Below are 12,500 nucleotides of genomic sequence, written 5' to 3'. Positions count from 1 at the left end.
TTTGGGTTGGAGCTCAAGCGTAGGGTTGGAGGAAAGATACTGAAGGGAAAAATACTGAAGATCTATGTTAACAATATCATATTTACGACATATTTGAAAAAGTGTAAAACTTAAAAGTGATAACGTATGTTAACCATATCATATTTACGACATATTTGAAAAAAAACATAATTTATTCACACCTTATTAGATAGTACGAAATTATCTTGAAATAGAAAATTTTATAGAATGTTAATATTGGCAATAATAAAACAATCGTTTCATTACCGCTGCGATGTGAACATTTGCTTGCTACACGCCAAACTATTTCTCGCCATGTAAGCATCCGTCTCGCTCCAGATGCTTAAAAAAAAAACACTTTGTTTGTATACGAGGCACTACCCCGCGAGCGGTAGTTTTGAATGTCCTAAGTGACTCTTTACGACGACAACTTAAAGTTGCCAGTTAATGAAATGACAGATAAGTAAGTTACTAGTTGTCATAACTATATCGGGATATTTTAGCAAAATCCAAGACAAACGTAATTAATGTGCCGTTTCTAGTAACATTTAAACCAATTAGGATATGCATTAGAAAGTAGAATAATTCTTTCATTTACTTATCTCAATTCATCTCTGATTTTCATCCATGATTGTGACTCCTTTGATTACGTTTTTTGCAGGTTCTTAAGGTTCATCTATTGCTCTCTGTATTACAGCACTCATATTTGTTATACTATCTACCCTATTTCTCTCAATTTTATTCTACTTGCTCTACATATTATTTCATTGGATACTAGACACATTCATACAGCATCAAAAAAGAAAATTTAATCTATGTGCATGATCATCCTTATATTTTCGTTCTAGCCGTTTTTGCTCTGTTCGTTTCTCTGTACTTGATAAGAAAAATTACAATCAGTCACCTCGAGTAATTAGAAGAAAATTCCGTCATTTTTTATCAAATTGAAAAATATAAAGTGATATTTTTGTTTACCATAACTTGCAACTTTGAATTGCTAAACTGTTATTTGTTAAATATGTTTTATCGAAATATCCTTACGAACGAAATCGAAGGCAGCTTGCCATAATCACTCAAAAGTTGTTTTGTTTAGAGGCGTAGGCGGTACTTGTGTAAATACCGTGACAGTTACAAGAAATGCAGATTTCGGAGATTCCTACCTGCAATAGCTACAAATCACATAATTGCAAGTGTCAATAGACTGTCAGTACACGTATTACAAATAAATATTGAAAAATGGAGGAAACAGACGGAAAAAATGATTATGAGGCTTCTACCTCTAAGCAAGTTGAAGTTCGAAATCCCAAAGATGAACCAGCATCACCAGGAGAAGTGTATGACATGGAACCAAATTACTCCGGTGAGATGGAATATACAGAACTTCAGAGGGCGGTATGTTACTCCGAGGAATTGAATCGAATGTCAGATATTTCGTCAGGGCCGGGACCTGCCTCTGAAGGTGATCTTTCTCGACTGGCCAGTAAGTTTGTAACTTTAGTTTATGTTTGTTTGATTCTGTACTTTGATGTTATTCAGGATGTTTCACTAACACACACATGTGTTTTTCACTTTTTTCTTGTTTGCATTTGAAATATTTTTATATATGAAATGGTTAGGTTAAGTAGTTTATGCTTCTAGAATTTTACCGTCATTCAAGTTATTCAACATAAACATTGTATTAGAGATGTGATACTTTGGGATTATAGTGGTTAAGTCTGGCAACATATAATGCTTCCGCAACCCACCTGCACTTAATATGGCAAAGTAACATTTCCTTGTGTAAACTAAGTCTAAGATGCTTTGAACTTTTGGTGATGAAATAGATTTTTGGTAATTTGTTTTGTCATGATTGTCATGAGAGAGGTCAAGGAGAAATTCTGGTTTGGTAAATCTTCAGAAGTACACACCAAAGCAATATATTGATAGGAAATTAGATATAAATTTTGTAATTATGATACATCAATGTAATATACATTTTAATTTTGTAACAGCCTATAATGATAACAAAACTGGGTATTTGTTCAATTGTGCACAACTATGCGATATAGCATTAGAAAATTAGATATCATTTTTGTAAATTATAATACATAAATGTAATATGTGATTTTCTTGGTGGAAATAGAAATAGAAAATAACTTGCTACAAGCAAATAAACTAACGAATGAAGTCGCTAGCATAGGATCGGGATGCCATCTTGGGTAAATGTTCAGTTTCGCCCCTGGACGCAATATAGCAATAAAAATTAATTATTAATTTTGTAAATTATAATGTGCCAACGTAATATGTAATTTTGTGGGCAGAAATAAAAAACAAAAAAGTTGCTAAAACATTTTGTAAGTAACGAAGTTGCGCCAGATGAATGGTACGCTATGTTTGTTATGATAGGTGCCGACGTCGAAGAAATGAAAGTATGATAAATTCATCTAACCTAAACTAACCTAACCTGTGTTTAATAAATCATTACCTGCAAATTAAATGTCATTTGGATCGCCATTGTTGTCATCGTCATGAGAGACGTTTGCGGGCTTTTCAACTTGTTCATTAGCATATTTGCTTGTAGCAAGGTATTTTTTATTTTCATTTCCGTCCAGAAAATTGCATATTATGTTCATGTATTATAATTTACAAAATTAATATTTAATTTTCTAACGCTATATCGCGCCTAGGGTCAAAACTGAACAAATACCCGATTTTCTTGGCAGAAATAGAAATAAAAAATAACTTGCTACAAGCAAATATACTAACGAACGAAGTCGCTAGCATAGGATCGGGATGCCATCTTGTCGTTTGTCAAGTGTTTGTTGTCTGCCCAGTCCAGTTGAGGCCTGGTGTACACCCTCGGTACTTCCACCAGTACCTCGTGAGGTATATATTCTCGAAGAAATGCTATGCAATCCTTCAAGCTATGAGAAACCTATATACCCCGCAGTCAGAAAGAATGATTGAACAGGCCGCCAACATCTGTGACAATGACAATGATCCGGATGACCTTAAATTACAGGTACCAATTTACTAAATACATGTTAGGTTAGGTTAGAATAGACAAATTTATCATCCTTTCATTTCTTCGATGTTGGCATATATCAAAACAAACATGGTGTACCATTTGTCTGGCACGACTTTGTTACTTACAAAATCTGTTTTAGCAACTTTTTTGTTTTTCATTTCTGCCAAGAAAATTGCATATTATGTTGATATAATTGACAAAATTAAGGATTAATTTTCTATTGCTATATCGCGTAGTTGTGCACAACTGAACATTTACCCAAAACTGGTCACTAATAGACAGTCACTTGTTTTATGGCAATTTGCTATTTTTCTGCTATTTCTACACCAGATCCATTTAATAGGTATTGTCACAGTTTTGTTTACAACTTTACTTCCATATGATATGTTATTACGGTATTAACTTTTATGTATTTCTTGTTACTTGCTAACTTTTATATATTTCTTCTTTGCTGCCTCGATTGATGTGTTGTTTCTCTTGAATGATGCATTGAGTAGATGTTGAATCTTTGCTCAGTGGCATACCTTGTCTCAGTGAGACTGAATAAGATATTTTTGTTGGGAAGAAAAACAGTTCAGCTTTTTGGTTTTTGTTTATTTATTTATTTTTATTATTATTATTTTTTTTAATTTTTTTTTTTTTTTTTTTTTTTTTTTTTTTTTTTTTTTTCTTTCTTTTCTTTTCTTTCTGAGGATATTACTATCCTTAAATTGTAGGGAACAAATGACAAGTTTTACTGGTTTTCAAGATTGACATAATTCATATATCATTTGTCTTTCATTTTTTTATGGTAATTATTTTCACCCCTTTTCTCCTTTTTCTGTTTATAAGAGAGGGAGGAAAGGGTGGTGGGTGGGAGTGGGTGCGTGTCTTTTGATTTGGCTACCTCTCCTGTAAGGGGGAAAAAATCTTTGGTATATAGATAGATATATCTGCTTCACATATCAACAGTGCAAAATATCATTGTTATCAATCATTGCATTTCACTCAAACTCGTATCCTGAATTGTGTGTGTGTTTAATAAGGGAAAACCATAAAAGTTGATTGTAGTTATGAAGTTATAAGTAACTACCTCCATAAGTGTTTACATCGTAACTCGTAACATTTTATTTTCTTTGTTCCTTTTCAGGGAAAGACCAGCAGCATGGTTGTAATCAAGAAATGCGTATATTATCACATACGCCAAGCAGTCAAACTACCAAAACCGATGTCGATGAAGGTCACATGTTTGTCGATATGAATGAAATCACATCACTTCCTGAAACTGTTGAATCTCTGCTGAAAGTGAACCGGATTCTTCAGAGGCAGATGAGCATAAAGTTGGATGTACTATATCGAAAACTGAAAGAGAACTTGGAGAAACAGGTAATTATTATTCGTCTAGATATGTCAAGAGGTGTGTCAAAGGAAGCTGTTTTTTTTTTGTTTTTTTTTAAGGGAATAAGAAAGTCAATTTTTTCACAAGATTTCAAGGAATGGAACGGCTTGTATCTGTCTGAATTTCCTTTGCCGTCACATTCAATCAGTAATCTGTTGCCTCGGACCTCTCTGGCAGGAGACCCACACCCTGTAGGTGATCGGCAACAGTCACTGGATTGGCCCATGTGTTATTTTATTTATTATTATTTATATTATTATAATTTTTGTTTTATGTAATATATATTTTTTATCATTATTATATATATATATTTTTTCGCATCCAGCATGCTCCACCTTTGTAATCCTTTGTTTTTTGGGTATGGCTCGGGTTGGGCAGCATAAGATGAGGTGCTCGGCATCTGTTTGATTGTTGCATCTGGGGCAGTTTGTTTCTGTGGCCAGCCTAGTTTATGTTAGTATTGTATTATGATTATTATTTTTATCAGTATTATTATTAGTATTTAGTAGGGTGTTAGGTGGCTGGTCTTGTATTGCTTGTCTTGTGACCTGAGTGTGGATGTTTTTGTATGATTGTAATATATGGTGGTAGATTGTTGATTGTTGTCATCATTGTTGTTGTTCGCCAGACTGTCTGTCCGAGCAGTCCTGTCTCCCCAAGGAATGCCACGGCCGAAAAGGGGTTTCCCCACAAATCCTTTATAGAATGTATGTTGTGTTGTTTGCGTGGACGATTGTGTATAATGCAGTCTTCCATGACGTGTTGTATAGTATGGGGTGAAGTGTTACATCCTGGGCATTTGTCCACAATGTTGATTGTTGTAGATGTTCAGAGTAATAATAATAATAATAATAAGTTTATTTGGCAAAGAATCAATATACATGAAGTGCAAATAATGACAGGAACACATAGTTCGAAATAATATTTCCAATTGCCAATGTTAAAAGTAGTATGCTACTGATGCATTTTTATTTTATGTTTAGTTGATTTTCCTCATGTTATGTAATGAGAAGATGGGAGTAATAGCAGTTTTCTCAAGTTTATGTCTAAATACAGTACTACCTCATTAACGGACTAAAGGGGGGGTAACTGTGTCCGTTGATGTGAATAATCCGTTGATTTGGAGTGGTTTTTGGGTGGCATAGTGATTACATGCACAAAACGCCGCAAACACGGCTAATTAATGTCCGTTAACGAGAGGTCAATCTGTATATACTATCTATATACAAAGGGATTTTTTCCCCCTTAAAATGGAGGTAGCTTAGTCAAAGGCACACACCCATTCTACTCCCACCCACCACCCTTTCCTCCCATTCATCTTAGCTCCTCGTGGATGAAGGGTCATCCCTGTCTCCTGCCCACTGCCTGAGTCAGAAGCAATGCAGCAAGACACAGCAAGGCTGCTTCACTTGGTTAAAAAACCATTGCTCTAATGGATTTATGGGAAAACCCCGTTCAGGCCACGACATTTCTCATCGAGGTGGGACTGACCAGACAGTCCAGGGAACAACAACTAAGCGGTACTCCCCAAGGCAGGTGTAGCTCCTCTCGGGGATCGGTGCCACCTGCGTAGAGCTGATGGCCAGGGGTGGTTGCTGCTGTTTGGCCCCCAACTCTTGTGGTTGGGTGGTGGTCCCACGACGTAGACGCTGCAGCTCCAGGATAATGGAAGACTGCATTATACACAATCATGCACGCAAACAACACAACATACACTCTATAAAGGATTTGTGGGAAAACCCAGTTTCGGCTGTAGCATTCCTTGGGGAGACGGGACTGCTCGGACAGACAGTCTAGGGAACGACAACAACAACTAAGCTCTCGTTCTGTTTATCTAACCTAACTTTTTTATTGTTGACAGGAACACATTGCAGAAGAAATAGAGGAGCAACGACAAATACTGGGGAAGGACTCGGGACAGAACTGTCCCGTCTCAGGACAGTACGTCTTGAGAGTCACGTCATTCGCCGTGCCGTACTTCAAGGACCGTTCGCACAATGCACCTCCACTCAACGAAGACGCAAAGCTCAAGATTGACCGAGGCTGTACGGATCTTCATACAACGAGGCTTAGACCATGTAAGTAACTGTTGTTTGAGGGCTTAACCACTTCCATACGGTGACGCCTACGTAGGCGGCATGAGGAGCAAGTGGGTACTCGATGTTGCTGACATCGCCATCTTGATTATATTTATTGTAGTCGTACCTACGTAATTTTCATTCTCTCTAAACTGGCTTCATCAGTTTTCTATGGTTATCAAAATACACGGGTGAAAGAGAACGAACGATTGAGCACTGACTTTATTTTTTATAATGTGATTATTATGAGGCAACATCGCATGTCTGGCAGCTAATGCTGCCAGATGTGCGATGTGCCCTGTAGTGAAGAGGTTAAATATGTCTAAGTGCAGCCTTTTCTTTATACTGCTTGTGATGTACCTCCAGTTGGTGAACATGCAAAACTTGAAATTGACTGAGACTGTGTTGATCTTCATACTTTAACCACTTCAGTATGAGTCAAATTTTCACGCGCAGCATTGGCTGCCATATGTATGCGACATCACACTACTCAGAATTTAAAGTCACCGCTGTATTACTTGTTCTCTTTTACTCTGAGTAATAATAAACACAGAAAACGTGATTAAACCAGTCCACAGAATCCGGGAGTAACTCATGTACAACTACAAAAATATATATATTTAATCAAGATGCCGATGCTGGCACCCTTGTGTACCTACTTGCATCTCATAACACATCATCATACTGAAGTGGTTAAGGTAAGCGTACAGATGTGTTGTTTGAAGGAATAAACACATTGCATTGAAGTGCAGCCTTTTTTGCATGATGATCATTTAACCTCCACTGCTTCCAGATGTTATTATAAGTCAGACATACTTACCTGATAAACTCATAACCACTTACTAATCTTCCTTCTATTTCCTCCTGTCCTCCTTGTTCCACACACCATCTTTGCACACCTTGTAACTCCCTCCTTGAACCATCCCTATTCCTCCTCCACTCCTAGTTCTACTCTATCCTTCACTCCCACTCCTCTCTCAGCTTCTTCTTGTACTCCTCCTTTTCTTTCTCATTTAAGCAGTTCACTCTAAGCACCTCCCTACCTTCTGTCCTTTTCTTCTTTCTCCATCTATCCTCCACTCTCAACTTACCTTCCACCAAAAAATGATCTGATATTCCCCTACTCTCTCCCCTTAGAACATGTACATCCTTAACTCTTCCTACTATTCTCCTGGTTACCACTATATAATCCATTAATGCCCTATCTACCACCCTTCCATCCACCACCCTCTCCCATGTGTACTTATACTTGACTTTCTTTCTAAACACTGTATTTGCTATCATCAGCTCACTTTCTAGATACATCTCCACCATTTGTTTATAAATAGAAAATTAATTTTTCTAGGATTTTGAGTAAGAGGTCCACTTGTCATCAAGGGGGGGTCCATTTTCCAATGTAGAAAATGGACCCCGAGGTCCATATTCTGTGGGAATCCATTTTCTGTCTCGTACCAAGTTCGATTCCCAGGAGGTGCCAATTTTTCAGTGATGTTCCCTTGTACAAGGGTGGCTAATGAAATGATACTAACAATGTGAAATATTGTATTAATCACTTTAGTAAGCACTACAACCAAAAGCGTGCATATGCTTGAAGGCATAATCGAAAACTGACTGACAAGCTTAGGCGGGAAAACTCGAATGAATGAGTGGAACGCTTGGTTCTTACAACATGTTCATTCATAGATGCAAACAATTATAATAATATACAACAACTTTGATACTTTTATGTAAGGGGAAAATACATATATTCCAATCTAACAATGTATACACACACACAATATTCACAATTATATGGTGCTTACACATACGCCACAATACCCTGTGTAACGTTCTATTCTCGTTTACCCGTGACAGGGTCCGTTGTAGAGAGAGAGATGCTCTTGGAAGGGGTTCTCAAGGAATGCAAGGATCAGATTTTGAATTTCTGGAATACCAAAGTCAGAGATCTCGAAAGAAGTAAAAAGAAAGCCGAGGAAAAGGTAAGTTGTTCATTTTCGTAAAAGTAGCAGTTGCCGACAAGACTGACGAGTTAAACGCATGTGAGGACGGAGCCTTTATTTGTATGACGTTTTGCTTATTATAGCTTTTTCAAGCATGTGTATCTCAACTATGTACTTTGAAAAAGCTGTAATAAGCAAAATGTCGTACAAATAAAGGCCCCATCCTCATATGGTGTTTAATTCGTAAGATGTTCATGGTGGATACTTTATGATGTGGCTCATAATTAACTTGATAACACATTCTACATAAGACTTAGAAACTCATATTTTGTTTATTTTTAACAGAATGAAATAATGGAAGAATATGATAGGGAGATTGCAAACTGTAACAAAGAAATTGTGTTGGTTGAGGCGGCCGATCAGAAGAGTTTGGCGTTCAGTCGTGGAGTGGATCTTGATTGGTTGAAAGTGTCGGCCCAGACGGTAAGTTTGAAGAATTTTATAAATATTAAAGAATCTCTCTCCTCTCTCTCTCTCCTCTCTCTCTCTTCTCTCTCTCCTCTCTCTCTCTCTCCTCTCTCTCTCTCTCCTCTCTCTCTCTCTCCTCTCTCTCTCTCTCTCTCTCTCTCTCTCTCTCTCTCTCTCTCTCTCTCTCTCTCTCTCTCTCTCTCTCCTTTCTCTCTCTCTCTCTCTCTCTCTCTCTCTCTCTCTCTCTCTCTCTCTCTTTCTCTCTCTCTTTTTTTTTTCTGTGAGCGCTTTTTTCTGTCAGTATTTTCCCCCAACATGTTATTCATATTGACTTCTCAATTGCTGTGGACCGTTATATATCCATTCGATCTGACTGTATACCCTCACAAGGGAGGCGGGCAAATCAAAGGCACTCACCCATTCCATTATCCTCCCCCACCATCGCTTCCTTCCCATCTTTGCTCCTCGTTATTTTGTGCAAAATATTTATTATTTTTTATGTATTTCTTGATCGTCATATTGGTGAGCATCCTGTTTGTTTGTCACCATTAGAAATGCCGTTTTATGTTGATAGCATTACTTTGCATCATTGAGAACACTGAAAATAAAGGATTACAAAGGCGGAGCATGCCGACAGGAGACCTTTTGGTCCATATCAAGGTCGGATGCAAAAAAATATATATAATGATAAATAAATGAATAAGTAAAAAATATAATAAAATAAATAATAATTAATGAAATAAATGCATAGGTATAGTTAAATAATAAACAAACAGGTAAATAGTAAATGATAAATTCACATATAACCAATAATGAATGAGAATCAATCAAATGGTAATAAACAAACAAACAGATGATAACAAAACAAATAAAATAGTCTTTGCAGTCAGTGAATATGTGTTTTAAGAATAGAGCATATAAGCAGATATCACTGTTTTGAGAGGAACTATTGTAAACATTAGTAAAGGATTATAATGATCTTATAAGCAGATATCACTGTTTTGAGAGGAACTATTGTAAACATTAGTAAAGGATTATAATGATCTTGTCTTTTTAGTTTGATGGGCTCAGGTCTCCTGAGGAATGCAGAGCACAGTGGCATAATTATGTACATCCTTCAATCAACAAAGAACCATGGACAGAAGAGGAAGACGTTAAAATCAAGGTAAGGTAACAGGTACATTTGAATGTTGTTGTTGTTGTCGTTCCCTAGACTGTCTGTCCGAGCAGTCCCGTCTCCCCAAGGAATGCCACAGCCGAAACCCTCAACATTTGAATGTTGACAGTACCTTTGTGTTATTTCAGAAGAAATTCCGTTTAAAGGAATGACTTTTGGCTTTCATTATAAGCGAACACTTAATGTCAGTAAAGGGGTAAGGGCCTGTTTTGTGTTTTTTATCTTCTTTGTCTTCTTCATCCTCTTCATCTTCATTTTCATTTCCTTCTCCTTAGTCTTGGATTACCTGTTGGACTCATGATTGATAGCTATTACCTCACTGAATGAGAGCTCAAGGTTTATATATGACCCATTTTTTGGTTAATGCTGTGGCCTTAAATCGGGAGTGAAATGTCACTCCCATGGGCTTTGTTTGAGCCCGTATGTGGGTATTACATGTGCGTGTTCTTATCGTTGCCATTGTTTTTGCTACACAGTTGATGGTCGAGGAGTATAATGACCCAAGACCTAATTGGCTGGATATTGCCACAGGTCTCAACACAGGACGCACTGCTTTCCAGGTGAGTGGAGACTGTGATTATTATTTATTAGTTTATTTATTTTTGCGACACTGCTTCTGACCCAGGGCAGTGGACAAGGTGCAGGGATGACCCGTCATCTAGGAGGTGCTAAGATGGTAGGGAGGGTGGAGGGGTGTGGAGTGTTTTCAGGGATGGAATGGGTGGGAATGATTTTATGCCTTTTCCTTTTTGGCTACCTCCCTGGTAAGGGGGAAAAAGCCTTGGTATATGTATGTATGTATGTATGTAGTTTATTTATTTATTTGTTTATTTATCAATGGGATGGGTGGAGTGTGGGTGGGTGTCAAACTCCCTTTTAAGGGGAGAAGATGCCTTTTGGTAAATAGATATTTTATTATGTAATTGTTTTTGTTTAGTTAATTTATTTATATATACTTTTTACAAGAATGTGAAATTGGTGAAATGGAGGTTCATCATACATACATACATATACCAAGGCTTTTTCCCCCTTACAAGGGAGGTAGCCAAAAAGGAAAAGGCATAAAATCATTCCCACCCATTCCATCCCTGAATACACTCCACCCTCCCTCTTATCTTAGCACCTCCTGGATGACGGGTCATCCCTGCACCTTGTCCACTGTAATAATAAATCAGTAGTGAGATTTTATAAGTAGTTGTGCATAATTATTGTAAGATTTCATGTGGATAAGTCACGTTCTGAGGTGATACATAAAATTATTTGGAGTTGGATTAGTTGTGAATATGAAGAGAGCATTTGATGCTGAAAGAGTTGTTACATAGTCTCTGTTACTGTTTTGTGCTGGTTACTCAGAGATGAGCACTGCTTTGTTGTGTAGTTGTTGTTCCCTAGACTGTCTGAGCAGTCCTGTCTCTCGGAGAAAAACAACACGACTCTCTCTCTCTCTTTCTCTCTTTTTTTTTTTTTTTTCGCTGCTTTGTTGTGTTGTTGTTGTTCCCTAAACTGTCTGTCCAAGCAGTCCTGTCTCGTATAAAAACAGCAAAGAAAAACAAACAAAAAAGACAATTTTTTTTCCAAGTGACTTATGGGTCTGCCTGGCAGCCATTGCTGGTAACTTGAGACCCATTGGTCTGCTTCAAGAGAGACCCTGGGCAACAAATTGACCGACTTCCCTTCAAAACTTGTAAATCTTTCACTAAAGATTTCTACGAAAGGGGAATAGAATAAAGAGTCTTTACAACGTCATTGAGTCAGACTGTGTTATTTTCTTTGTGATTTCCTGCCCAGAGACTTTCAACACAACATTGTGATTTTTGTCTTTCTTTTATCTTTTTCTTCTTTTTTTCCTTAAAACAGGTGATGCAGAGATGGGTTAGCTATATTTATCAGACTCTGGAACCAGCAAATTGGGATGCGGACAACACACAAAAGCTCATTGACACGGTCAACATGTTGAGGATTGGTAATTACATTCCATGGCCTCAGGTAAGGCTCTAAGAACGGTATTGTCTCATCCCTACATGTCTGCACAGTTGGCTAGCTAATTTATTTTTTACAAAGTCCTGGTACCCTTAACATTTTCATACAAACATGCACATAGATCACAAAATAAAAACTCCTTGATGGTCCAGATTATGTACGTCAGTCAACTCCCCTAGAAATCAACCCATTGGAGAAATCACTCCCAAGATGTGCAAGAATTGTACTGTGACCAATGTTCCCGCTATTTTTTTTGCTGTGAGTCTGCCCAGAAATTTGCTTGGGTGGAAACTTTGCCTTCTCTGAAAAGTATCTGTGCACACACCCATGGTGGCAAAGTCATTTCAGTTGCAATGCAAGTGCTAGAGTTATAGTAGTAGTAATAATAATAATAGTAATAATAATAACAATACATATACCAAAGGCTTTTTCTCCCATACAATAAGTTCATTTGGCATTTAATCAACATACA

The 12,500-nt window shown here is 37.3% G+C and overlaps 1 protein-coding gene across 2 annotated transcripts in view; it reads left to right on the top strand.

Moving 5' to 3' along the window:
- The window catches only part of Pbp95 (proximal sequence element A Pbp95), a 127,927-nt gene that overhangs the window by 79,852 nt on the left and 35,575 nt on the right, over positions 1-12,500 (top strand). Inside the window, exons 1-8 of one of the 2 annotated variants that reach the window (XM_076177689.1) lie at positions 848-1,480; positions 4,137-4,372; positions 6,247-6,463; positions 8,318-8,442; positions 8,749-8,886; positions 9,929-10,036; positions 10,525-10,608; positions 11,906-12,034. In XM_076177689.1, the coding sequence (XP_076033804.1) occupies positions 1,237-1,480; positions 4,137-4,372; positions 6,247-6,463; positions 8,318-8,442; positions 8,749-8,886; positions 9,929-10,036; positions 10,525-10,608; positions 11,906-12,034 (1,281 nt within the window). In that variant the 5' untranslated portion in view covers positions 848-1,236. Of the gene's footprint in view, positions 1-847; positions 1,481-4,136; positions 4,373-6,246; positions 6,464-8,317; positions 8,443-8,748; positions 8,887-9,928; positions 10,037-10,524; positions 10,609-11,905; positions 12,035-12,500 lie in introns of those variants that run through there. The other variant, XM_076177688.1, reaches the window with a different exon arrangement.

Source organism: Oratosquilla oratoria, chromosome 40, assembly GCF_046742065.1.
Source record: "Oratosquilla oratoria isolate Oo_2021 chromosome 40, ASM4674206v1, whole genome shotgun sequence".
Taxonomy (NCBI): domain Eukaryota; kingdom Metazoa; phylum Arthropoda; class Malacostraca; order Stomatopoda; family Squillidae; genus Oratosquilla; species Oratosquilla oratoria.
The sequence above is the reverse complement of the archived record's forward strand: the minus strand, read 5'-3'. Positions and strand labels throughout refer to the sequence as shown.